Below are 27,731 nucleotides of genomic sequence, written 5' to 3'. Positions count from 1 at the left end.
CTGCAGGAAGCGGCGCGCTTTAGCCGCCCTGCCCTGCCCGCGGCGCTATGCATTGTGGGGCGGCAGGAGCATATCCAAGATGGCGGCCAGCAGGAGGCTGATGAAGGTAACATCCCGCCTCGCGCCGGCCGGGCCCGGGCCGGTACCGGGGGGTCGCGGGCGGGCGGCCGCGCGGGCGGGGGGTGCGGGCTGCCCGGCGCCGCGGCCTCTCATCGCGCGGGAGCGGCCCGGCTCCCGGCCTGGCCCGGCGCCGCCCGCGGGCTGAGGCGAGCGAGCGGGAGCAGCCGGCACCTAGGCCGCGCCGGCCGGGGCCTTCGCCCGCCCTGCCGAGTTGGGCCGCCCGCGGGAGGCGCCCGGGGCCTGCGCCGGGGCGGGGCGCGGCGGCGCCCGGGGAGGCCGCGGGGAGCGGCTGGGGCCGCCCGCCGCCGCCGCCCCTCCCTCGGGGGCTCCCGCCGTGACTAAGCAAAGAGGAAGGGCTGGCGGGGAAGGAAGAGGCGCTGCCCGGCGCGGGGCTTTCCCTCCTGGGGCTCGGAAGGCCGCCGCACCCGTGCGATCAGCAGCCCCGGTCCTTCGGATGAGAGGGAGGGAGGGAAGACAGCTCCTCCGCCGCCGCCTCCTCCTCCTCCCCACTCCGCTGCCGCCGGGCCGGCAGCGCCGCTTGATCCAGAGGGAGCCAGACTCTACTCTTCGCTGATTTCCCCCCATGAGGTGAAACTCCTTTAAAGTAAAAACTTTGAGTTGCTGCCTCCCCCACCCCCAGCCCTGGGACGTGAGAGCACGCTGGCAACTTTCATGGCACTGAAACGTGGCCCTGGGTTCAAAAGTGACTTGGTTTCACTTGTGCCTGTGGTGACCAGACTTCCCTGCCTGCCCACGCCTGGGACATGGGAAGAGTGGGCCCAGCCCCCGAGTGTGGACGGCACTTCACAGCGTTTTACCAGAACTGGTCTCAGCCCCGGGGTCTTTGTTGAGAGCTCTTATGATCAGGCCGGATGCATCCCTTGCCTGATGATCAACCTCCCTCTAAAAAAGTGTAGTCTTATTTCACATCCTGGGTGTCATCCTCCCTTCAGGCTCTTCAGGGTACTGTTTTCGTGCAAAGCACCTTACTGGATTGTGTAAACTAGCACACTATGCTTTGCGCTACATTTGATGTCATTTTTCATCTAGGTGCTTGCAGCCTGAATCAGACCAATGCTACCGTTTCATTGCATGGTGCACAGATGGAAGGAGCAAGTTAAATGTGCTCTTTTTCTTCTGCCCTTCCCCACCCCCCCCACACACACACATGCGTGCACATCCTATGCTACTTAGCAGTGCATCAGGATTGAAGTTTACACATGACTCGGTATTGGCGCTACTTTAAATTTAATTAATTATTTTTTAAGATCTTAGTCCTGTACCTGGTTTCTTGCACTCATTAGATATTTTCGAGCCCTACTGAAGACAGTAGGACCTAGCGGAGGGTTCTGTCCTTTGTGTGGCCAGTTTAGGTTTAAATGTAGTATTTGGGTTCATAATTTGTAAGATGACAGGTACTGGGAATTTCAGTGGTTAAGAGAATTGTAACAGTTTAGTGTTGATTTTTACCAGAGGCTAGCTTTACTATTTTTTTTTTCAGTCTAAATTATAATTTTACCAGTGGCATACCTTGCATACAGATTCATACATACAAAATAGTATTATTAACACGATCAATGGACATTAACTGTCCTTGAGCCGCTTGATGAGACTGCACAAATTTGGATTTGATTGGCTTATTTTTTGACAGACTATAACTGTTTAAAAATGAGTACTTTTGCTGCCACCACTGAAACTGTCAATGCAAAGTATACCTAAATGAGAGCCCTCAGTTTCTGAAGGCAAAAAAGAGTAGTTATTTTATATTTTAATAAGCTTAGATTTCCCACTTTGTTCTCAGATCAAATTTCCTTTTCAAAGCCTTGTATCTTTTGGGGGCAGGGGTAAAATAAAAATTTTTACATAAATACTCCTAGTGCAACTGTGAACAAGAAGAAAAAATTAAAACATGGGAAGGGCCTAAGAAACCCATTAATAATGCTAAGAGTTCTCTAAAGATTAGCTTTCATTTTTCTCTATTTCTATAACAAGTGTCCTGCTGCACTTCTACTGAGACAAAAGAGAGATATTTAGTTTTTAAGATATTTTCTCTTTTCTCTCGTCGCTTATTACATACCGCTATTCTAGGAGAGCGTGGCCAAATATTTGCTATTTGAAGAGTGGTGTAAGGAGGCATTAATAACAAAAATGAAAGTGAAAATTGAAAAGTAAAGTTTCATCTCATGCCCACAATTGACGGTAATCAGAATGTTTTTACTGTCAGATATCATTAGCACTATAGTAGGGGTGCACTGCTAAAGATTTTCTTGTCCAATACCGATGGCAGATTATTAACCAGCCATATCGGTCAATACCAATCTGATAGTCAATTTAAAGGGACGCAGCCGGGCAGCTTAGAGAGCAGTGTCCAGCTGGTAAGAATGTGGAGGGGAAAGGGAAGGGGGGTGCAGATTGAGGCCCTCATGATGTGGAAGGGGCTGGGGCAGGGTCAGGCACTGACCAGCCAGGGGGGTGAGTGGATGCCGGAAGTGGGGTAGAGACATAGGTGGCTTGTCTGGGGGGCAGAGAGTAGGCCACTGCGTGAACCCCCAGGAGAGGTGGGGGGCACATGCTCCCTGGATTTGTGTGTGGGGTGAGGATGGGCTGCCTGCTGTGGGCTTGGGGCCAGGGGCTGTGCCGGCCTGGGGCAGGTGGGGGGGACGGGGCAGGAGAAGGCGCTGAGAGGGAGGGCTACGAGGTGGGCTCTAGCCACTCCAATTCCCCATAGCCACTGCTCCAAGCACTGCCACCACCAGCCCGGAGCCCAGCCTCCCTGCCTGGAAGAGGCCAGTGCAGCCCCAGGCCCCGAGCCTGCAGTGAGCAGCCCGCCCTTGCCCCATGCACAAATCTGGGAGGCACATACTCCCAGGGAGGCATGGGGGGTGCGTGCAGCGGCAGGGAGTTGCCCCCACTTTCCCCCTGTGCCCCCCGAATGAGCCACCCATGGCTCCACCCTTCCCCCAGGGTCTGTTCACTGCCCTGGCTGGGTAGTGCCTACCTCTGCCCCAGTCCCTCCCTCACTGTGAGGGGCTCAATCTGCACTCCCTTCATGCGCCTTCCTTCCCCCATGCCCCACCCCCTCCAAACGTACCAGCCAGATGCTGCTCTCCAAGCTTCAGGGCTGCACTCCTGGCCCCATGAATGGCAGCTGCATGCGTGCATGTGGCATTTATCACTGACATAGTCTATACTACCCAAAAAAAGCCAGTTGCTGATAATGTTAATTGTCCTTGTATTAGTGCTGATCCGATACGCAACTGATGTATCATTGCACCTCTACACTATACTAATTGTCATGAATAACAAAGTAGTTTTTTTTAAAGTTATTAAGCACCCTATTACAGTGGTATCTGCCTCTGCAGTAGGGTCCGATCCAGCTTTTTCTGATTTTTGCAGTTACCCCACTGGGCCCATTTTTCTAAAAACTAAGGTCTGCATCCTTGCAGACATAGAAAGCCCCACTGAAATCTGTATAGACTTGATCATGATTTTGGTTTAAAACTTAATTCTGCACTACTGAGAGTGGTATCCAGTGGTGTTCTATTGATTAACTTTTTATGACTTGTGATAATTGGACTATTTACCATCTATTTAAATTGTGCATTTCAAAAAGACTTGGGGTCAGAAAATATAATGGTAGACATCTAAAAAAAACCTCTTTATTTTCACATGTAGAATTGTTAAACTAATCTCCTGTAACTTGCAGATCAGCAACTGAAATTGTTTAAACCAGGACTTTCATGCAAGCAAGGACTTACCTAATTGAAATGTTTTGGTGTGTCATGGTTTTTATATGGTTATTTATATTGTTATTAGTTATTTATATTAGAGGAGCACTAGGAGATCAGGGCTTTAGGTTTTAGCAGATGATGTACAAATACATAGTAAGAGAGTGCCTGCCCTAAAGGGCTTATAATATAGTTAGATACTCATGTTTCCCATTCTTTTTTATCATCTTCACCTTATAGATGGAAAGCAATCTTGTTTTTAATTGAGAGAGCTGTCTATATTTTTAGTTAACATACAAATCTCAGTTTGAAGGAAATAGTGAAATTCAGCATGAATATAATTGTTTAGTTACAGTTTATTTTAAACATGCAGATCAGGGGTTACAGAAGGTTAAGGTCACTGCTACTGGAACTTGCCCTTGTTAGAAATATAGGCACTAGGTTTATCTTCGGAGAATTCTTTGCAGCATCATACACGCGTAGTACTTCATATACAAATGTTCCGGAAAAGTGTTAAAAGCCTGGGCCATATTGTATAATACTCTGTATAAAGAGTGAGTAGACCTAAGTTTTGTGGGGCAGAGACCATATTAAATAGCCTGTGTTTGAAAACCTTCATTGCAAGAAGCAAGGAGCCTGAGGCAGTGGAACCCCAGCCCCTCCCCCACCGTGCACTGGATGTGCATGCAGCCAGTGTTGGGGTTCCAGAGCCCAGGGCAGGTTTTTGCACCCTCCCGGCTGCCTGCTACAGCCAATCTGGGATCTGGGCAGCTATAGCAGGCAGCCGGCAGGTTGTACATACACCTCTGGGTGGACAGTGGGGGAGGCGCTAGGGTTGTGCTGCCCCAGGCACCTACCCCACCATCTGCCCAGAGGCATACGTACACCCACCACCGAGTTGGTGCTCTGGAGACCAGTGCAGCTGTTGGCAACCTCCTGGTTGCAGCTAGCCTGAGGTCTGCACAGCTGCTGCCAGTCACAGAGCCCTAGCTCCTTGCAGCAGGGTTTGCATCCTCCTGGTCACCTGCTGTGAGCAGCCTGGACTCAGCACTAGGTGGCAGCTGCCCAGAAGCTGGGCTGTCTGTGGCGTGCCCAGCAAAATGGCCTCATGTACCATGCTTTGGCACATGTTCCAGGGGATTGCTGACCCTGGGATAAAGTATTATAAAATCATAGAGAAGTAGGCCTGGAAGGGACCTCAGGAGGTCATCTGGTCTGGCCCTCTGCTTAATTCAGGATCAGTCTTGACTAAACCATCCTGGTTAAGTGTTTGTCAGATCTGCCCTTGATAATTTCCAGGGATGGAGATTCCACCACTACTATAGATAGCCTGTTCCAATGCTTAACCGCCTTCATAATTTGAAAATTCTTCCTAATCTTTAACCTAAATTTCCTCTGATGTAGTTTGAAACCATTGTTCCATCCTCTTTAAAACTGTCCTTTAGATCAGGGGTTGTCAACCAGGGGCACGCGTTCCCATGGGGGTACTTGGAACAGTCCTAGTGGGTACGCGCGGGCTGGCGGGGACAGAGCGCTGCTGCCTCCCAGGAGCACGGCTGGGGTAGGGTAAGGGCAGTGTGCAAGCTTCCCTTCCCTGCAGAGGGGTGCCACTCCCTTGGCCCTGCCTCACCCCAGCCCTGCTCCTGGGAGTGTGGCAGCACTCTGTCCCTGCACACCATCCCTGCCTTCCCACACTGCATCCAGCTGCCAGGGGTACTTAGACTAAAAAAGGTTGAAAACCCGTACTTCAGACAAGTGGTTCTCAGTCTGTTTCTGTACCAAGACCCATTCATAAACATCAATGGCCAGTCCCAACCCACTAAATAGTTTAAGTAGAAAACAGTCCCCTGGCTCTGCCTCTCAGTCTCAACACCCAGCCCTGTACCCCCCCCCCCACCCCTACTTGTGTCCCTCACTCCTGTGTGGGGCAGGGGGGTTGCATGAAGGGGCATGTATCCCCCCCCTTCCCCCCTCTCCCCGATTTGTGCACCTACAGCAGGCATGGGGCTGCAGCCTGGCTGGACTGGCATGGGCAGGAGCTGCCTCTCTGGCCCAGCTGGCAGGACTTGATGCAGGAGGGCAGAGCAGGGTGATGAGACTCATTGCTGCCACTGCTGCCAGAACTTTAGCAGTGCGAGGAATAATGGACATCAGGGGCATGCAGGCTGCCCTCACCTTCTCCTGCCGCCAGTCGCTCATGCTTCAGGCTGTAGCTCTACACACCACCATGACTCGGCCACTGCTGCCACTTATCTTGGGCCACAGCTGTACACTGGAGAGGAGGCGGGGTGGCAGGCAATGTCACCTCTGCTCCTCAACATGTCATCTATGCCCCCCTGCTCCCCCCCATAGATTTACCTGCAAGGAGCTGCAGGAGCTGCTCTCCACACTGCCTGACTGGCATGTGCATGTGTGCACACGCACGTGCACATGGCTTACGGACCCTGCCTGATCGCCCTCCTCCTGCTCCCCCTAGCCCCAAGCACCCCCTTGCAGGCTGGAACTCTGCCAGTCTGGAAGGGGAAGCCAGTTGTTTCCCAAATTTTTTCTCCTTTAGAGAAGAATCCATTTTTAAAGTTGATCCATTTTTTAAACTTTGTTTGCGCCCCACGGGTTGAGAAATGCTGCTTTAGATATTATCTAGCAAAGAGATCCAGTTGTCCAGAGACATTCAGGATGGAAATCTGACCAGCTGTAAAAAAATATTGAAAGCCTTCCCATTTCGAGAAATTCTTGACCATAATTGACAGAATATTTCAAATTCTTGAAATAATTGACACTCAGAATTTGAACGGCCCTTTCATTTTAACCATTCCTTCCCCTCCAGAAAAAATCCCACCCTAACCTAGGAAGAGTTTAAAATCCAAAAAGGAGAGAAACCTCTTAAGGATTTCATAGTTACTATTGATTTTATATGAAAGTGCTGCATGCTGTGTTAGTGGGTGGCTGTATAAAGTCCTAAGAATGATAAGTAGAGGAGAGGAATCAGGTGCCAAGCCAAGTAGAGGAGAGGAACCAGGAAGGGAGATTTATTTGTTATAAAGTGTGAAGTTGTTTTTACATGTATCCATAGTATTCGTATAAAAGACCATATGCAGACTTCATACACCTGTTTTAATAAATTAGTTTGGGACTATGGTATATTGAAAACATAACTGGTAATTGGGGAAAATACTGGGACTCTGCTCAGATAGACCTTCCATGTGAAGTCCATGTATAACATAGTCAAATTACAGTGTCTGTAAGATCTTTGCTTCTATTTTCTGACTCTTTAATGTTAAAGTACATATTATAATATAAGGGATAACAGTTTGTGTTTACTTCTTTTTTTAAAGAAACCGTGTTTGGGGAAGTATGGGAAACAGGGAGATGGTCTTATACAGTCTTTCACTATGGACTTTCACAGTTGCATAGTCAAACATTTACGCAAGGATTGAACAACAGGGAAATAAAAGCATAAAACCACACCCATGTACCTAACATTGATGGTATGTATTTATGTTATGCAGTAGTCTTGTAAACAGCATAACAACTCCAAATGCATTCAGAATTTTGTATTTCTCATTGGATTTTTCAGTTGCTTTTAACTTTGATATTTTGTGCTTTTCTTACTCGGAGCTCTAGTCTTCAGTGACAACTGGCCACATGGGAAATGTAAATTTCAGCTGTTTTAGGTTCCACGTGTAAAAATTCTTACATGATTTATAGCAGAAATAAAAATAGTGATTTTATTTTCCCTTTTGTAACTTAAAATGGGTTAAAGTATTTTTACTCAAGACGTTAAACAATCACATTAGAGATCAACCTGAAAAGTTCTCTGCCAAAAAGTAGTAATGTTTAGAAAATAAGTGTGTGGACACACAAGATTGTAATTTATCTTTCAGCCCTTGTAATAGTTTTTATGAAAACTGTAATCTGTACGTTATGTTTTTTGTTTTTTAATTTTGAAAAAAAATCCATATAGTTTGAGTTTCAGAAGTGACATTGAGCATTGTACCAGTGACTTGGGAACAAATTTAACTTAAACACCTCACTGCTTTTTGGACATTGTTTGTCTGCTATTTATAAATAGGTTACAGAATATTTTTTCTGCATTAAATTTGTTTAACTAGTGCATTTAACTGTACTTGAGGCTTGGTGCAAAGCCTTTTGAAATCAATGCGAGAAACTGTCTGTGGACTTTGGTGAGCTTTGGGTTAAGCTTGCTGAGCATGGGCACTTCCATTGCTTTCCCTTGTGGTGTCAGAGGCAGGTCACAGAGGGTATAAGAATACTGCATTGGCACCAAACTCAACTCTGGCTTATGTAGCTTTTTCAGAGAGCAGTGGGGGAAGAGGGCAGGAGGTTTAAAAAAAATTACAAACTAACATGGACTCAAAAATGAATGTACTTTAATTTTTTTTTTAATCATTAGGATTTCAAGGTGATGCATTTCTTTTATGCTTTCAAAAAGCATAAATGATGTATTGAAAATGAAAAATTTATTTTTTATGTAACAGTTATCAATAACGTACAAAAGGAAGGTATTAAATGCTCTTGCAATCATGTCTCTTTAGTTGTATATATTTCAAGATTAAATATCACCTCTGAAGCAATGTATGTGTTCTCCATTTTATGTACTATATGTAGTTTTTTATCTTAACATGTCAAAAAGCAAGAAGCAGTAAGTCCCAAGAGATTCCTGTGAGACAAGCAGACATCTCCATTTTATAAATGGGGAAACTGTGATGCAGCAAGGTCATATACACAAGGTCAGTAGCAGAGTTGGGAATGGAACAGAGATTCCTAAATTCTCATTTCTGTGTTTTGACTGTATACTACATAGTCACTAGTCAGGTCACCTAAAACAGAATGGAAGAGGTGGCAGGAGGGAATTGAGAAATCATCTATTCATCATGTATTGAAGATCATAGGGTTTCTTTTAAAATGAAAACAATACATGTTTGGACTCATTGTTTTGCTTCCAGAAGTTATTTTTGTCCTTAAAGCCTTACAGTCACTTTTCTGACTTGCATGTTATGCCAACTCTTTATCTGTGTACTGCCCATGGGCATTCAGTGTCATTTGCTTGCTTATTTGAGAAAACCCATTGTTACTCCTCCCCTAGCTATCTTGCCTTTCTAGTGCCACGGTAGAGGGACCTAATTTTCATTATGGGCTGTGTATTGCCAACAAAATAACTTCACTCCTATTATAGAATTTGTATTACTGATGCTGGTTTTCTCCGATTTAAAAAACAAAGACAAAAAACAATTCCCGGTTTTAAAAAAAAGTAACCCCAAATCCACATTTTTCCATGATTAAAATGAAACACCACTAATATATATTTCCATATATATGTGGAAAAATATGGATTTGGGGATTTTTTTTCAAATCAGAGAAAACCAGGATCCCTGATGATGATGCACTAGCCAGGAAGAATACAGCTTAAGTTGCAGCTCCTACATTGCATTAGCAAGGGAGGTAATTAGAAAAAGGCCAATTATAAACTAAACAAGTTTTATTGCAAACTAATACTATCCATATTAATATGGAACCTTAAAACACTGTTTTCAGAAAGGTTTTACTTCATAGGGAAAAATGGCTGCCTTAAGCAACTATTAAGGGAACAACAAAAAAGGTTTCTCTTTAATTAAAGTAACCCACTAAAAAAAGTAGAGTAGATCTGTAACCTTGATTCTTGCACCTCATGTAGTCATGCCATTAAAAAGCATTTAAAAAGGTCACCAGTCTGAGTTGGCAGTGTCTTAGGTTGGTATTCACTTTGTATAAATGACTGCAGGATGTGAAAGTGGTAGAAGCTCAAGTCACTGATGATGTTTTGGGCTGATCATTTGGAAGGATGATGAAGAATGGCTTCCTAGGCTGACTTCATTGTATTATATGTAGTTTCAAGTAATGAAAGTACAGAACCAGCTTCTCTGGGCATCTTTACATATGCTCCATGGTGGGGGTGGAGCTTTAATTAGTATGGCTCCAACAGCCGCTCTAATTAAAATGCCCACAGTGTCGCATGTATTTGGCATCTCATGCTTCAAAATGGGGGCAGGGGCACTTTAATAACTAAAGGTCGTTGAACAAGCTTTAGTTAAAGCACCCCCATCGCCATTTTGAAGCACAGGCTTGCTGAATACAGGTTTTGCGGAGGCTTCTGGAGCCTGCTAATTGGCACACATCAGAGCAGGTGTCCGGCATGCGTATAAGTGTCCTCTGTGTTTAGTTGGAAAGACCTTTTTAATGCTCGAAAATTGAAGTGGGGGATCCTGATGGAATAAGGGAGAGGCTTGTAGGTTCATTAAAAACTTTCTTTGGCTACATAGAAACTACAGTAACTTGGTGGTCAAGAGTAACTTCTGCGCTGCTTAGTACATCTCTTAAACTAGCTGCCTTTCAGACTCTTCCATTTTCATTCATCCAAGGGCTGCCATATTTAAATACTTAGTTTGAAGGAGATAAAGAGGTGAATTATTTTATTTTTTTTTTAATATTCCTTAGTATTATGAAACTGTTGCCCATCCTTCTTCTATTTTAAGTGCATTGGGTGAAAGCTGTTGGGATATGGATCAGGGGTGGACAGTTATTTCAGCTAGCGGGCCACGAAATGAATTTTGGTAAGCTCTCGAGGGCTGCGCGCACACAGTTTTTCAGAAGATATTATTTTAACAAATTATAGATAAACATATCATGTACTAAAAAATCAAACATCTACTATAACATATTTTAATTTAAAAAAAAATAACGTGCTGATTTATGGTTTTTGAGTAAGTATAGAGATAATTGCTAGGGACCTACCAAATTCACAGTTTTCACGGAAACCAGTCATTTTGGTCTCTGCAAAAAAGTACAGGGACCACAAAAAGACACAAAATAAGGGGGGGCTGCAAAAACAGAAAAGGGCAGGAAGCCCTGGCATCCTGAAGCATGGGGGGGGGGATTTTTGCAGTGGAACAGGGCAAGGAGCGGGGCATGCCTCTGACTGGCCAAGAGGCCCAGGAAGTCTGGTGAATCTCTGTCAGTCTCCAGGGAGGGGCAGGACTGTTGGAGCCTGATGGCCAATTGCAGAGGGGAGTGGTGTGCCATGTTCCACCACAAAATTACACCCAGCACTGCACTTGAACCACAACATTTGGGGGCAGCCACCCCAAATTCAGTAGGTCCCTAGTGATTGCATAATAGCTCAAAATAAAGTCTTACTCTTGTATATTGGGCATGTGGGGGGTGCATGTGTGTAAGGGGCTGCATGCGTACTGGGTCTTGGGAACCAGCTGGGGATGGGAGCAGGGGGAGGGATGGAGGGGGCCAGGGGGTGTGTGCAGCTGAGTTCGCCCAGGAGGTATGTAGCAGGTGTGGTCTCCTCTTCCCCAGCCCATGGTGCTCTGCATTCCTGCTCACTCCTGCCCAGGGTACTCTTTACCACACTCCCACCTGCATTGGCCCCATGCCCACTAATGGTGCTGCCCTGACCCCAGTCAGCACACATGCCTGCAGGTGGCCAAGTAGATGGAAAACACCTGGGAGCTGGAGCTGGACCCCCATGTGCTGCGGTAGGAGCCATGCAGGTGCAGCTTACCCCTGCCCGGTTGGGTGTGTAGTGCCCAGCATGCGCCCCTGTGGCTATTGCCTCTTCCTTATGCTACCTGCTGCCCAGAATGGAAGCAGGGGGAACTGAGCAGTACCTGGACAGCAGCAGCAGGAGCAGCCCTGCCAGGAAGCTGGTTGGGGCTGGAGCCAGGGCTATGGCAGTGCAGTCAGCGGGCGCAGAGCAGATGTGGCCAAGAGCATGGTTCGGGCTGCCGCGGGCAGGGCTTGACCCTATGCGGAGTGTGCCATGGGGGCAGCTGCGGGCTGGATCCAGCCTGCGGGCCATATTTTGCCCACCCTTAATATGGATCATGTATTTCTCTGTTTGTGTACAACACTACATTCAGTTGGAAATGGGGGATGCTGTAACATGAATTTTATATAATTACATGCCACAACCAGACAGCATCTAAAATAAAGTATTTCCCCATTCATGTTTTTTTGGGAGAAAGGTCCTGGTCACTCTTAATTAGAATTTGGTTAAATGTGTGCTGGGTAATCTCTCTCTGTAATTTTTCCTGCTTATGATGCCCAAAAGTTGTTTTTGGTTCAGAATAAGATTTATTGTTAAATTTGTGGTTATGAAAAAGGGTAGCTTTGTGTTCTGTATACCCAGTGGTGTGACAGCTGAAAGCACTAAGCTGAATTAATTACATACCGTCCTGAGCCCCTCAGAAAAACATCAGTTTTCTGTACTTGAAAGCAAAAGCTACATTCAGCATACAAATATACCAAACCAAGTGTCAGACTTTGTACTAGACTCCTAGTTTCACTGAACATAAGCTAGTAAGGGTTATCTTCTACCGAGTATCTTGGTCTATAGCGTATCTATAAATGTGACTCAGGACTTCTGTATGGCTCCATGCTCTAAAGGAGGGCTGCACATAGCCCGTGAGTGATTAAACTCTAGCCTGCGGGGCTTATCAGTGCAGCTTAGAAAACCAAGAGTGTAAATACTGCTGCCACTTGTCCTCTTGCCTGTTCTGAATTTGGGGTCTTTGGTTGCCATTGGTTACAAGTATCAGAAGCAGGAGAAAGGGGTGGGGGTGAGGAGGAGTGGAATTCACCCCCGGGGTTCTGGAGCTGTATTGTGTCTGATGCTAGAGGTGTGGGTTGTCCAGCCTCTGAGAAGCCCTGTGGTCTGAATCTGGTCAATAGGACCAAATTAAACTGTTTCTGTAATGATCAAATTGGGATATAACTAGTGGCAGTAGAACATCAAGAATCACTGCACCAGTTCTCCAGTCATTTCTGGAGATAATATCAAGTGTAAACCCTGAGTCAAGGACAGCACAACTGAACCACATGTTCCAGGCATGCCCCTTAGCTGTGCCTCTTGTTCCTTTTGGTCGTCTTAACAGTTCTAGTGTACATGTTACATATGATTTTTCTTACGCATGTCACTCAAGGTGGGAGGAGGTGTGATTCCCTAACTAGCATAACTGGGATGGCAGAAGACCCTACTATAGAAGCTGCTCTTACTGTGCTCTTACTGTTTTCCTTGTGGTCAGTGATCTTACTGTAATGGTACAAAGTCTAGATTTGTCAGTATAGTTGTCACCACTAGCAGTGTTTGTCACAGTAATATGCCTGTATTCCTGTGTTGTTAAGAAGCCCTTAGAATAGATGCAGCCTTTTTCATGCATCAGCTTTGAGAGAATGAGTAGCCTTTGGTTTCACGGGGATTACCTTCTGAGTCAATGTTTAGAAGATCATTTTTGTTCTAGTTGTTCAAAAAAAGGAATCTGTTAATGTTCTTAAGGGTAAAATAATTTATTAATAAGAAAATAGGCATTTTTGTATTTTTTCCTAGATCTAAAATAACATACTATGGAGCTGTCCTTAAATAACATATAAATATGCCATTGGCTGCTTTTTCACTGAAAAATAAACAAAACCCTAATTTATTCAGATTGCTTTTCGAGTAGAAAATATTGTTTTTTTAGTTAACACATCTTCAATAATTATAATATTGTTAAAATCTGTGTAGTTGTGTTTTTACTAAATCTGAATTAAGGCTGGAGATGAAAAATAAAGCCTTGCTTATACGAATTTTTCCCTGATTTAGCAGATGTTGGATTTTAAACTGACTTAGTTCAACTAGTGCAAATTTGGATGGGAATTTAATTTAGCTTAACTGATTTAAGTTGCACTGAAATCTGCCCATCTTTGACTGAAATCATTGTGTTTTTACCAGTTTAAATAGGTTTAAAACCAAACACCTTTAGTTAACCAGTGTGCATCTTGCCAGTGTTAACAAATCCCAAGACTTGCTTTACTTCCATAAATTGACAAAGGATTCCCTGTTCCAGAATCATTGTAGGAGAATGAGCTTTCTTGATATCAGACATGCAGATCAGTCTAAATAAAATAATAACATAAAGTAGCTGTTTAGCTGACTTTTCTTGTATCTTCTTTTGTATCCTCATGGAATGTCATTTATTTCCATAAGTAAAGAATTTGCTTGCTTGGCTTAGATAACCGATTCTTTATAGGTGCAGAAGTCCCATTTGGTTTTATTATGTGGGTTGCCACTTCTGAAACCACAAACTTATTTAGTATTAAAGGAACTCGCTTTGACCTCCAAGTTTCTTGAAAAATAAATATGCCATTGGTTACAGTTATTAATGTACACTTATGCTTTGTTGCTTTTCAGGAGCTTGAAGAAATCCGCAAATGTGGGATGAAAAACTTCCGTAATATCCAGGTTGATGAAGCTAATTTATTGACTTGGCAAGGGCTTATTGTTCCTGTGAGTATAAAATGCTTTATATATGATATCCTGCTGGACCTTGTGCATCTGGGGATGACTTGCATCGGAAAAGACCTCTTACAAATCTGTGCTTTACGTGGCCCTTATGTAATAGTTGCAGCTTGACAAACAGGCTGTGATTGCTTTGATGAATTAGAAATTTCACACTGTGGTTATATCTCTTGCAGTGGAAGAAAAGAAGACCCAAACCATGGCTGCGCAGACAACAGCTGCCAGTTGTTTACTCTATAAATATAACATAGATTTTATATGGAAATTTTAAAAGCCTCTAAAAAGGAAGCCTGGTCTGGTCCCTCACTTCCTGCAGTAGAATGCGGAGATTCTGGATTTAGTAATAGCTGTATCGCAAACTTTCTCGGTACTCTTGAGCACATTGTTTAGTCTTTCTTGTATTTTATTTTTGCCATACTCTTTTTAAATATAGTACTACTCTCCCTCCTCAGATCTATGATGTGAAAGTAAATCAAAAGATACATGAGAGGTGATTTCAGTACTGCTGTGAGGGCTGCCATGTAATTTTTCAAGGTTTTCTCTAGCAACTTTTTCAGTCTGGCCTTTCTACTGACTACACAGACAGGATTGCAGCCTTAATACATTATTATGTTCAGCATTTTTTCTAATGTATTGAGGCTTTGCATCTTGAATAAATTACCCTGCTTTTTTAAATTTAGTTATTAAATCATTTATCTAAACGTTACAGTAACCAAATACTGGTGTTTTGTTGTCTCAGTGTTACAGTGGGTTTTTAAACAAGAATTTTCTCTAAACACAAATGAAAGTGTATAGCTAATATGCTATCCTACTACTAAAAAATATGTTATGGATCCTTTGTTTTGGTATTCCTACTTACAGGTACATTTCTCTAATTAAATTTAGAAGACAATTTGGATGTATAGATTCTGCAGTTGGGGCCGGAGGGAGTTAAAGGGTAATACTTTAAAAAAAGCTGACATCCCTTTCATTTTTTTTTCCAGAGAGGCATGAGTGCTTTTGTAAATATTACTCAACCCTGTCACTTGTTTTCAGAGGCATAAAATGTTTTAAATGAGGGTTGTTGGGTTTTTTTCCTTTTAAAGCTGTATGGACAGTAAAACAAATGCAAAGTGATTTGTAGCAGTTAAATTGCTTAATACTCACTTGGCTTGTACCTACAGATAAAAACATCTTATTTTTCCACTTTATCCCACCTTAAAGATTGCCATCGTGTAAGTAGTTTTAGTTCCTGGGCCACATAGTAACAGAAAAAGACGGAAGTGTTTTTAAAATGGCTATACTATGCAAGATACAAGAGCTCTAAGGTAGTGTCCTATCTAACAACTTGGTTATGTTATTGAATCCATTAAAGAGTTAATAATAATGCTATGTTGATTTAGACCTGTTTTCTCTGGCCATTGTTACTTTGTAATGAGTGTATTAAGTTGGTAGCCAGACAGTTGTATAAACCATATTAACAGGAACTGTTTTAAAACTGTGCTTTTAATAATGACTTTGCTAGTCTAGGTCTGATGCTATTCTAAGATAGGCACAAATTCACACGTCTTAAGAATGGGGTGAGTTGTAGTAATATAATAGTAATTTGAGTCCCTGGTGAGGAAATTATACCTTTTGGAAGCACTAAAGCATGACGCAGTACAGGCAATGCATGCTTAGATTTCCCTGTTATGTCACCCTAATGGCACATTATAAACGGGGGGCAAACTGCTATGACAAGGTAGCAGGTGATCATGTATAGACCCATGTGATCGTCGTCACTGTAGCGCACCGTACGGTGACATAGCGCATCATTATGTCACCATAGGGTAACGTGTAGATGTGCCCACTGCACATTAGCACAGATGAATGGTCTTTTAGGATGCTGCTGCGCATTAGACTAAATCTACTGTACACGAGCGCATTAGCATGGGCTTTGCTCACTGCACTAATGCAGAGTAAAATGAGTCTTCTGCACATTAAGCATCTCATGTAGATGTGCCCAGTAACAAGGAAATAAAAGAATAGAAATATCTGGAGTGTATGTGGGAAACAAAACTGCTGTTTGAACTGCTTTTTAAAATCTCTTCTCACTCTTGGTCTGTTTAGAGGAATTATTTAAAATTAAACAAAAAATGAAGGGCAGGATTTTTTAGAATTGGGTTCTTTAAAATTAAGCTCTACAGACTTTTAGAAAACCTCAGTACTTCTGAAAGTTAAACCACATTTTTACCTACAGGTATAAGGATTTAGGTGCCGAACTTTAACGCTCAGTTTAAGAATTTTGGGTCCTAACTTTCTTTTCTTTTCTTAGAGAAATGTTAATAGGCAGCTCTAAAGTAAGCTACTACTGTATTGGTCAAATAAAGGGGGACTTATTAGGAAGGGTAAGGGAGGAGTTGAGTTTATAAGCTTATCTGGTTAAAGTAATTTGGATTTTCACCTTTATATTGGGTATTTTCATTTGCCATGTCTTGTATTGAATTCCTCCATGAACAACAAGTTGCATCTGAGTCTGAGGCAACAAAGGAGGTCAATGCTCTCTTTGCTGGCCGCTACAGAAAACTAGAGAGCAATATAATCTGCATTTTTATATTGGAGACTTTGAACCTCAGCTCTAGTGCTTCTGTGTTGCTAATTGAAGGCCACTCTTTAACTGAGATCATTCATGCAACATCAAAATACTTGCTGATCCTTTGGATTTTAAGTACTGTGGAACAAAAGATTTACAGTTAACTCTCTCTCCACCCCTTACTCATCGAAGCAAACTTTTAGACTTAAGACTTCTCTCATGAATGAAGTGAGTAGCCTGTTACACTGGAATTTAAGAAAAGAGATTTTTACTTGGCGACATATTTTATAAACCACTGGAATTCATGGTTCTTGTTTATAGCAGTTTACTGTAATATTCCAAACCAGTGAAAATGTCAATAAAATGCTTTTCTTTTTAAAGAAAATATTTTTGGTGATCAACTTCCTGACAAAACAGGAAAAACCCAAACTGTTTATGCTCTTAAATATTACCTGTATTGCCTTAACACACTATATTTTGTTATCTGTGTTAAGCATGGTGTTTGCTCCTTAATTCTTAAGTTTTATGTTCATTCCTCATGCAAGGTCCCATCATAAGCACCAAAACCATCACTGCACTGAGTGATACATGATTTTCAATGGCTTTTGCAGAAAAAGCACACCCTAGAAATTATATGTTGGCTTGGTTAAGAGGAAGTGATTTTAAAATCAGTGTTTTGTCCCTAAATCTGCCCTTGTCTCTAAATCTGCCTACATCTAGCTATTAAAGATCTAAAGGGGGTTTTTTACGCATGTAAAAAAAAATTGGGTCATTAATTTGAAGGTGAACATAATTGATAACATTTTCCTTAACTGATATAGAATTGTCTAAAATACAGTTATCATGCTGATTTTAGGTTTTTTTTGGGGGGGGGGGGTTGTTTTTTGTTTTTTTAAAGATACAAGTTGGTGGACATAAGCTGGCTACAGATGGAAGGGGTTTTTGTTTTTGAAATATTGGGGGTATTTGTATACAATAAGTCTTTTGTTTCAGGATATTTCTAAACAGGAAATTACTAGTGTATTGACTAGGCTTAGTTAACTAGTGATTGTCAGTTTTTGCAATTAATCTTTATTGGCCAACCCCTCCCCCAAAGATTTTAAAACTACGATGGTTGATGTAAAATTGTATGTTAGGCGGGCATGTGGAGTAGGCAGCTTACTAAGTGAGATTGTGTGATGCTCGTAGAAGGTTTTTGTGGAGGATGTGGTTCCAAAAGTGGCTCAGCCTTCTGCGTATAAAGGGTGTTTTGTCCATTAAAAGAATGTTGTTACAAGAATAAACTATCACTGAGCTGAGAAGCAAGTCAGAGACAGCTTCTTATCTTTGAAGTATCTGCCTGTACATAGATTTGTCATCTTTTTTTTTTTTCTTAATTGCTGTCTGGTTATAACTTACTGGAATAAGATGATTTCATATACTGTACCTAAAGAAATGTATGGATGTCACTGAACCTACAATGTATGTATTTTCATTGACTGCCATGTAAGAGCAACTATCCTATGTTCCATGTGCCCTTGTAAAAGTAATTTATTGGTATGCAATACATTGAATCTGCCTTATTCTTTTGAATTACATATGCTGTAAGTAACAGGAATGACTGAAACTAAGGGGTGTTTACACAGATCCTTTTCAAATCGTGAGCAGCCCTTAACGTGCAACCTTTAGTTGAGCTTCATAAGTAAAAACCTTATCCCACCTTCTGGTTCCTTCATGTTCCATAAAGCGGATAGAGTGGTTCTAAAACCCTGAATCTGGCCAAGGGCCAGTATCCTGCACATGAATACTGTGAAACAGCTGTGGCATTACCTTGGAAGCCCTGCTTGCAGATTTTACCAGAGCCAAGACGGGGACACAAGAGGCAGGGCAGAGATTCCAACTATTCTACAAGCCTGTAAGGCAGTTTGTGGAGGTTGCTGAAACACAGGTTTCCACAGCTAGCTAAATTATGCCAGGTCACTGTAAGATCTGGTACCATCATAACCATCCCTCTCCTGGATTGTAACTACTGTGCTGTCTCTTAGAGGTGCAGTATGGAATCTTTCCTGATTATGCTTAATGCCATCTTCATCTACCTACAGAACGTTGTTCTCTTCCTAAAGTTACTAATATCAGAGAACTTGTTTTTAGCTCATAAAATGGGTTTAGTTGAAAGAAATGGGCTGACTGGCTGTTAGGCAAGGGAGTTAAATTATACTTGGAAATTTGCTTTTAGCAATTGTTTCTCCCCATCCTCAACCTGCTGAGCAGTCATCATGCCATAATTATTGCTTGCAGTCCAAAAGTTAAATTTTGCTAAATGTTGAAAGTATGAAATAGCTGATTTTATTCAGGATTTCTTATAAAATAAATGAAAAACATTTTAAACTAGGGGTACGGGGTCTTTAGCAGCACTTGTTATCAGAGTCTGACCATGCTGAAACTGAACAGGGCAATGAAGAATCATCCTGCATACTTCATAGCCCTCTTGCCATACTCCTTCAAAAATGATCTGATAAGAGGTACCCAAAACTACATACAAATTTAGTGTGTTCTCATCTGCAGATGCAGTGAATATCTATCTTTAGTACAAGTGAGCGCTCAGCAAATTTTTATGCAGTCAGCTAAAGCAAAAAGGCTCTCTCAGAACATATAGGGAAATCTGACAAGTCAAATTGCTCTTCCCTTTGTTCCACCATACTGAGACACATGAAATAAATAGGATTAGAGGGAGAAACAAGAGGACAAGGAAGAAAATAGGTAGCTCAGAAAAAACTTTAAAAACTTTTTTTGAAATAAGGTGTAAACATATTTTACAAGGTAGGATTTGAAAAATCTGGAGTACCATGGAGTAGAAGGCCTCCTCCACCACTCAAATAGTGTCAGAACTCTATTGCACCCTCTGCAAAAGAATATTGTGATTTCGATGACATCTAGCACATAAATGAACTAGATTAAACCAAAAGTAAGTGTGTCTTAAGTAGGGACCATTTGAAAGATGGAAGTCTGTAGCACATGGTCTCTTAAACTGTATCTCTTCTGATGTGTCTGATCCTTACATTCCACATTCTCATTGCAGGACAATCCTCCATATGATAAGGGAGCCTTCAGAATTGAAATCAACTTTCCAGCAGAGTATCCATTCAAACCTCCTAAGATTACATTTAAAACAAAGATCTATCACCCGAACATTGATGAAAAGGGGCAGGTTTGTCTGCCAGTAATTAGTGCTGAAAACTGGAAGCCAGCAACCAAAACTGACCAAGGTAAGTCTCAGTGTGTACAAGGAACTTAAGAAACTGTGTTCATATTATAGATCAAGAAAAGATTGACTTTATCATATAAGTGCTACTGTTCCTGTGTAGGTTTGCTTTTGCTCAATGGACTACTCTCTCACACTCTTGTGAAAGAGTTTTTCTGGATCTTCAGTTATATATACATCAGGACATAAGTTAATGGTCATTGCTTTCAGCATCTTTTCATGTGGAAGTCTGTCACTTCAGAATATCAAAACAGTTCCGTTGAACTCATTAACTTAGGCCAGTGTCCTTGGTAGACAGAAATTACATTTATTTTACTACACTGGTACAGTTCTGAGGTTTTCAGTATAATTTTTAAAAGAAAAGGTCTGCACAGATAACAGCAGGCCTTGAGGCTATGTGTAGTGTAATGCTTTCATCCTGGAGGCTTGATTTAGTGATCAGAACATCGGATTTGAAATGCCTAGACATCAGAGAACTTACTACTTCTCATTCTAGCAAAGATTACTTGGTTCTTAATCCTTAAAAGATGGATAAATGGAGCACTATTGGGCTTCCCATGTGGAGGTCTCTTAGATAAAACTCAAAACATTTTAAGGAGTAGTATTTGATAATGTTCTTAGAGGAGCAAGTTAGGGTTGAAGGCCTTTGTTTCCATGAATTATTAAGCTGAGAATATATCTCTGTTTGATAATGTTGACTGTTACTTCATGTTGCTAGATGGCTGTTGTAGTGTAATTATTGTTAGGGCACTTTGTTTTTTGTGTGGTATGCTTTTAATATTGAAAATTCAAATTTGTAAAGGTCTTTCTACCCTAAAAGTATTTGTAACTGAAGACATTTTTTCTGTAGGAGACAGAGCTTGCATGTGTCTGTGACCATAAATTTACTTTTTTCCAGCCCTCTACTTTCATTTTTCTGTGAACTGTGTCCTGGCGGTAACACATACTATTATTAAGATTGCATATGGATTTCAACTTCCCCTTTCCACTTCTGTGTTCCTAACCTACAGAAAGTGTGTTTGAACTTAGCCCAGAGAGCGATTTAGGGAAATGTCTTCACCTGTTCAAGAGGTATATAATTATTGGATCATTTTATGATCCAACTCCACCAATTTAAAAAAAACTGAAGGTTTTTTAATACCCAAGTCTCAGAAGCTGTGCTGTAAATTTTTTGTTCAGCTATTTATTAAAAGGGTACATAGCTACAACAGCATTCTGTTCTTAAAAATGTGCTTTGTGGCCATGTATTTTGTCTGCATTAGCATTGTGATGAGAATCTTTCTTTTAGTGCCAAACTCACACACCAAATTATCTTACTAATACTTCTTTTCAGTCATTCATTTTGCACGTTTTATTGTGTGTGAGGAGGCCTGCAGAGCAGTGTTGATGTTGGCTGAGTATGCAAGCATTAACATGACGACAGCTCCCAGAAGTGCTAGACTCAAGTCAATTGGGAAGTCGGCCAATGTCAACACTGCATTCCTTTGGTAGTTTGTTTAAGCAACTCTAGTTTAAGGTAAGAAAATGAGGTCAGCCTTCAGCCTAACTGTAGACTGACAGGTTATCTTCTTGGCATGTGTTGGTCTTGAGCTTTTGTTCCTCACTCCCTTTTGATGAGCATGGGGAATAACGTGGATGCAGTATGCTGTTCTGTCTAGAAGAAGCACCTGACATTGTTCTAGCAATCCTCTGGTCCAGTGTGAAATGACATAGATGATTCTGGAGTCAACAGACCCCAGTACTCGTCTGCAGAGAGCCTGTTTCAGAGCCAAAGGGAGTAAGAATAAGAAGCAGGGGGAAATACTGAGCAAGTTTAAAGCTGGGCTATGCAAAGAATGTAGAAAGGCAACATTCTTGCATGAGAGTATTATTTTGTAGCCTGATTTGGAGCCAATTTTAACACCTGAAAACCTAGTTACAAGCACCTTATCTTCCCACAGGGTTACAAGATCATCTTTGTGGTGGTGACAGTTCTGTGCCTGGTTTAATCAAGTTCTTTGAACCATGCTCCAGCCATGTTAGGAATCTGTAGCATATTTGGGAGATGTGGTTAAAATGCAGGACTTGTCTTTACTACAAAAGCAAGCTGTATTGTTATCATAGCAGCAACAGTTGTGATGTAACAGTTGTTCCTGCAGCGCAGTTGAGACTTCAGCATCAGATTTACCATGGGAGATGACCTATTGCAGTCATTTGAATGTCCGAAACTGATTTCAGTAGTTTAAATAATAGCACAGAACTTAGCAAAATCATTTTTGTAAGACAGTTTATCATACTCATTTTGTTTGACACTTTACACACAAACAAACAAGAAGACTTGGCCCCTAATCCTAGAAACTTGCACTTAATTCACTCTTGTATTTACATTCCCTTTTGGTAGTGATTGTTTTAAAAAAATAGAGTGATCTTAGTCTGCTGTTGGTGGTCCTACTTCATGTATTCTCTTGCAAGTATCTGACACTCGGACGGTCTGAAACCAAAGGTCAAACCACTTGCTTCTTTATCTTAGTCCTATTTATGAAAGCTCCTACACACTTTTGTCCTTACCTAATTCTGAATTAAAATATCAGCTGTTTAAATATTAATGTTTTGCACTTTTGAAGAGATAATTATAGGAAATGTAGCATAACCAATCACTTAAAATCATATCACACACATCTGATATTTTCACTTTTATTTTTGATTGTGATATCTGATATTTTTTCATAAACTAGAATTCAGGATAGTTATGTCACGTATCAAAAAATCCTGTAACCAAAATGCAGTTGTCTACAGCACTGGGCTCTTACCTAAAGTATTTTAGCATCCCGGACTTTGAAATTCTGCTTCTGCAAAATTGATTTCTGTCCATTTTCTACAGAGCAGTAGCAGGATTAGATTAGCATTGGCACTATCAGGGTCTCCTTACTCCCACTTTTTCCACAGGTTTTCTTTGTTTATCAGCCAACTGCTGTATGGAGGGAAGGAAACTTTCTTTAAATCATTTTTATAAATATTGTAGTGAGCCCCTCCATTTTGTGTATGGCAGCTGGCTTTGAGGGGGGCATGGAATGTGAACTTAAGAAAGTTTTGGAATAGTTCCCTTAAAGGTGTGAGAGCTATGCTGTTCATTATTTGAGGTACACAAATTTGGCTTAAATAGGGAATTAGAAAGCATGATCTACTTTTCTTTCTGTTGATCATCACAGATACACACACAGCCAGAAAAAGGGTATCTTTTAATAATGTACTTAATGTAGTACAGGAAAAGAATTTTGCCTTGGTCACTAACCCAGCTTCTAATGACCAGAGATGTAAAGAAAAACATAACATTAGATTTTGTTGTTCTAAGCCAGGTCTACTTCTTGAATGTCAAATACAGTTTCATTTTAATGTGATTTTAAGATGAACATTTCCAGTGAAAGACCCTGACTAGGATTTTTTTTTTTTAATCTTCTGTAAAAGACCTAAGCTTAGTCACAAACATTGGGATGAGAACCACTCTGAAGCTGTTTGCTCAATATATCTTCTTTAGCAGAAGTATTCGACGCTGAATACCAGAATAACGGGGAGTGTTGGCAATTTATAAAGGATGCAAGAAGGTATCCAGGATACTCAATTCATTTCAGACCAGCATGTTTGTAATAATTTAGTTTTTTCTATCAGTGGGTACAGGATCTCTCTTCAATGGTGTTACCAGTTACAGAGGCAGAAAACTGGTAGCGCTGTTTGATGTGCATTAAACTTGACTATTCATTTCCTAATGTAAATCTTCAGTTTTTCTTTCCTGGGATGAATCGTTAGTTCACTACCAGACTAAAACTTTGAGCTGTGTGCAGTGCCAAAGATGGTTTTCACTGTGTCTTAAGAAAGAGCACAGATTTACATTCTTAAACACAATTGAAACTCTTACTTTTGGTGTGTTGCTGTCTCACTTTGCCTTTTTAAAACTTAAATGTCCAAGTCATTGACACCATTGTACTTCTTTTGACAGTAATCCAGTCCCTCATAGCACTGGTGAATGACCCACAGCCCGAGCATCCTCTTCGGGCTGACCTAGCTGAAGAATACTCTAAGGACCGTAAAAAATTCTGTAAGAATGCTGAAGAGTTTACAAAGAAATATGGTGAGAAGCGACCAGTGGACTAAAATCTGACAGTTGATGTCAGCAACGTATGATAGAAGATCCAGAGCAGTGCATTTCAGACCCTGTAAAGCAGGACTCTATGGAAAATTGACAAGTGCCACCTTTCGGTGTTAACTTGTGGCTGTTACTAACTTTCTACAGTTTTCTTAATCAAAAGTGGTGTAGGTAACCTGTAAAGAAAGGATTAAAAATTTAAGATGTTCTAGTTCTGCTTTCTTTGTTTAAAAATCACTGCTTCAATATACTTTAAAGTATGCTGTTTCTTTTCCTTGTCAGAATTTATCAAAAATATCTTAGACTTATATCCTGCCCTTAAGGTTGTGGCTGTCGTCTCTTACTTTTCCTTGCAGTTCCCATTATCTTGAGTTCATTTACTTCTTCATTTGGTTTTCTTTCCCAACACTGATGTCTTAGAAAAAATCCCTGTCCTGGCAGAAAATGGTTGAATGTTTGGCAGTTCTGTTTACTTTTCTGTTTAAATGTTGCACTGTGCTTTGTGGAACTTGGTTGCAAGTTCCCCTTAACTTCAGTTTGTAACATAATAAACACAACACAAACCAGCCCCCAGAAAACAATCAAAACTATAGCCCAGGTATTATGTAAATCTGGCTGATGTTACCACAATAATGTCTATTAAACGGGGAAACCCAAGTTTTTGTGTGCGTGATTGAATTAAAATATGGCTTATGTCCTGCTTTTGGAAAACTTTGACAAAGAAAGTACCTGTAGCAAACGAATAGTGGAATGTGATTATGAAGTTCTTTCACTTTTCTTCTTAATATCTATGCAGACTAGCTAGGAAAAAAACAATTGCACAGAACAACATTGCAACCAGTTTAGAAGAGTTTCAGAACTTGGGGACCAAGAGGTACCAAATAAACTGTTTTTGAGTTAAAAATAAATACTTTTTGGAATTGTTAATTTTGAAATTAAAAGTTAAATCTGACACCATTGCTAGTCATTTGAGTACATTTTTCCATCAAAATGTATTAAGAACATAAGTGCCATATTGGGTCAGACCAATGGTCCATCTAGCCCTGTATCCTGTCTCCTGTAGCAGGAGTGGATGCTTTAGAGGGAGAGGATATGAACAGGGTATATCTGGAGTGATCTGTCCTCTGTCATACCCTCCTTGACATCCACCATCATTGGCTTAGAGATGCCACAGGATACATCTCTGAACCATTTGTATTTTATAGAATGACATCCCCTCCCCCAATTACTGTATGATTCTTTTTATTAAAAATGGTATGAGAATAGCATTAAGCAATAAACTGTAATAAGCAGAATACATTTCACTAGTACTGTCCATGAATATCTGTAAGAAATAATATACCACACTTGAGTTAGATGATTTAATGAGTATTTAAAATATCCCATCATCCTAATTTATTTGGACAAAAATACTTTTCTTTTGAAGGCATGGAACCTTTCCCAGTGCAAAAGGCAGCTCTTGCTGTTCAGGACTGTTCTTAATACTATTTCCAATTGTTTTTCTTTTAACTGCCTTTTCCCCCTAGATCTAAAATGTGATCGTAGCTGTACAGTCAAACTGCCATACAATCAAACTGCCTTCTCTTCCCAACCATGAGAATTGTTCTGTTGTTGAACAAGCAGATTTATCTGCAGAAATCCTTAGGCACTTAGGAGTACATACCATTTTGATGTGCAGGAAGTTGCATTAGTAAATCCTTTCACACCTGGATAGTTGGTACTCCTACAATCAGCAGTAGTATAGCCTCTGCCTTTGCAACGTTTCAGGGCGCGTGTGTGTTAAGGGAGCAGTTTTGTTTCTTGTATATTTCCTTTTCTTCTACCCACCCTATTTTGCTCTGCTTTAAGGTTTAGCATAAAGAATGACAGCCCAGGGCCTCTGATAAACTTTTTTTTTATAAGTTAGGGAGCTACGTTTAAGTGTTCTTAGACAGATTCTTTGGCAGGTAAATAAAGTTAAACCATGTTCACCTTATTTACAGAAACTTGCATTTCCTGAGTGTTTTCAGGCTTGGTGAGAGCACTATTACCAAATTTTTCACATCTTTGTGTCTTCATTTGCAGATAGTTGCTACTGATTTTGTTTCATTCACGCTCACTCACATTCATAATAAAAAAATTGCCAAATTATCTGTCAAACTGAAGTGTGTGTAACTTCTGCATCAGATACCTAAATGAGCCACTGTTCTGTTTCTCCTATTGAACACATCTGTTGGCATGGAAAATTGCCATTCCCTAACTTTTCCTTTTATATTTATAAAAACTATAGCACTTGTTTGTCACCCTTGTTTGTACATGGTAGTGAATATACCTTCTGATTGTAAACCTCTCAGGTTAAATGCTGCATTTATGTGAATCAGTGCCACTTAGATATCACTGAAAGGGAACTGAGGAGTTTGGGGAATTCCAGGAGCTGCAGTTCAAAGTTACATCAGCCTACAGCAATGTCATGCCATTCATTTTAATCTAATGTCTAGGGGTCAAGTGGAAGAAAAATATCAACCTCAATTCTCTTCTTGCTATCTTCATAGTCCAGTGTCTAAACTGTAAGATGTGTGACACTAATGGTAGCTTTTACTTATAGATGACCCTCTTCAGAAAAGATGCAGACCAAATACCAATGTACTGTATGGGAAGTATGAATAGAAAAATGAAAAGTACTAGGACTTTCCTGTGTTAACTCAGGAATTCAAACTGTTGTTCTGTCTGGTTCCCAAAGCCAAGTTGCATTCTAAACGTGCAGTTTAAGACCCAAAATTACAACATGCTAGTGAAGCTATTTGCCCAAGAGTATTGGTACAGGCTTTCTGCAATTCCATTCTGCTACCCTTAATAAAAATGCTCTCAAAGGCTTTGTGGCATGGTTTATTTTCAGAGACTGAGTTTGTAAAGAAACTTTCTAAAGGTGAAGTTCATAGTTGGTGGTTTTGCATGTGTCTTTACTATCAAATTATATTGCTCTTAAGTGTTCACTTTATTTCCTTAGTACATAAATGTAGTTCAGCTAAGGTAGTTCCTGTACTTAAATTATCTCAAAGTAGTTCTTTACTTATGTTTCCAAACCAGGGGTGGGCAATTACTTGGGCTGGAGAGCCACTTAGGGAGCTTTGGTGAGCTGCTGAGAGCTGCACATGCACATACATGTGCACCCTCCCCAGTCAACCTGCCCCCTCCCCCTCCTCCAGCACCCAGAGCTAGCACCTGCCAACCACATTTGCAGCTAGAGGGGTGGAGAATGGAGCCTGGCTATGGGTCTCCACATTGTCCTGCCCCACCATCAGGGCTCCTGGCACACATGCACACCCAACCCCTAACCCTATGGCTTCCACTGATGGCGGCACAGGCTGTGCCAGCGTGAAGAACCACAGCCAGACTCCATCGCCTGTGGGCAGGGAATGGACAAGTCATGCTCAGGCCCTGACAGCTCCTGGGAAAAAGCAGCCCTGCCCATCCACCCAATGGCCAGAGTCACCAGAACTGGAGCACAGCACATGGTGCCAGGTGGGCAGGGCTGCTTCTGTCTAGCATCCCTTGGGAGTTGCAGTTTGGCCCTGCAGGCCCTGGGCACCACCTGCCAGCAGAGGCCAGGGATTGATGGTGGCTCACCCAAGGTCTGAGGGGCCAGA

The 27,731-nt window shown here is 41.5% G+C and overlaps 1 protein-coding gene across 3 annotated transcripts; it reads left to right on the top strand.

Moving 5' to 3' along the window:
• UBE2L3 (ubiquitin conjugating enzyme E2 L3) lies at nt 1–26,957 on the top strand. 3 transcript variants are annotated; one of them, XM_059713481.1, is made up of 4 exons: nt 1–106; nt 14,086–14,181; nt 19,803–19,989; nt 23,959–26,957. In XM_059713481.1, the coding sequence occupies exons 1-4, from the start codon at nt 80–82 to the stop codon at nt 24,111–24,113; spliced, it is 465 nt and encodes a 154-aa protein (XP_059569464.1). In that variant the 5' UTR covers nt 1–79; the 3' UTR covers nt 24,114–26,957. The 3 variants fall into 3 exon arrangements, with proteins under 3 accessions (XP_059569464.1, XP_019334462.1, XP_014456414.2); XM_019478917.2 differs by lacking the exon at nt 1–106 and adding an exon at nt 7,203–7,336; XM_014600928.3 differs by lacking the exon at nt 1–106 and adding an exon at nt 8,541–8,599.
• The last annotated feature ends 774 nt before the right edge of the window (nt 26,958–27,731 follow it).

This window comes from Alligator mississippiensis, chromosome 10, assembly GCF_030867095.1.
Source record: "Alligator mississippiensis isolate rAllMis1 chromosome 10, rAllMis1, whole genome shotgun sequence".
In the NCBI taxonomy this organism is placed as follows: Eukaryota; Metazoa; Chordata; order Crocodylia; family Alligatoridae; genus Alligator; species Alligator mississippiensis.
The sequence above is the reverse complement of the archived record's forward strand: the minus strand, read 5'-3'. Positions and strand labels throughout refer to the sequence as shown.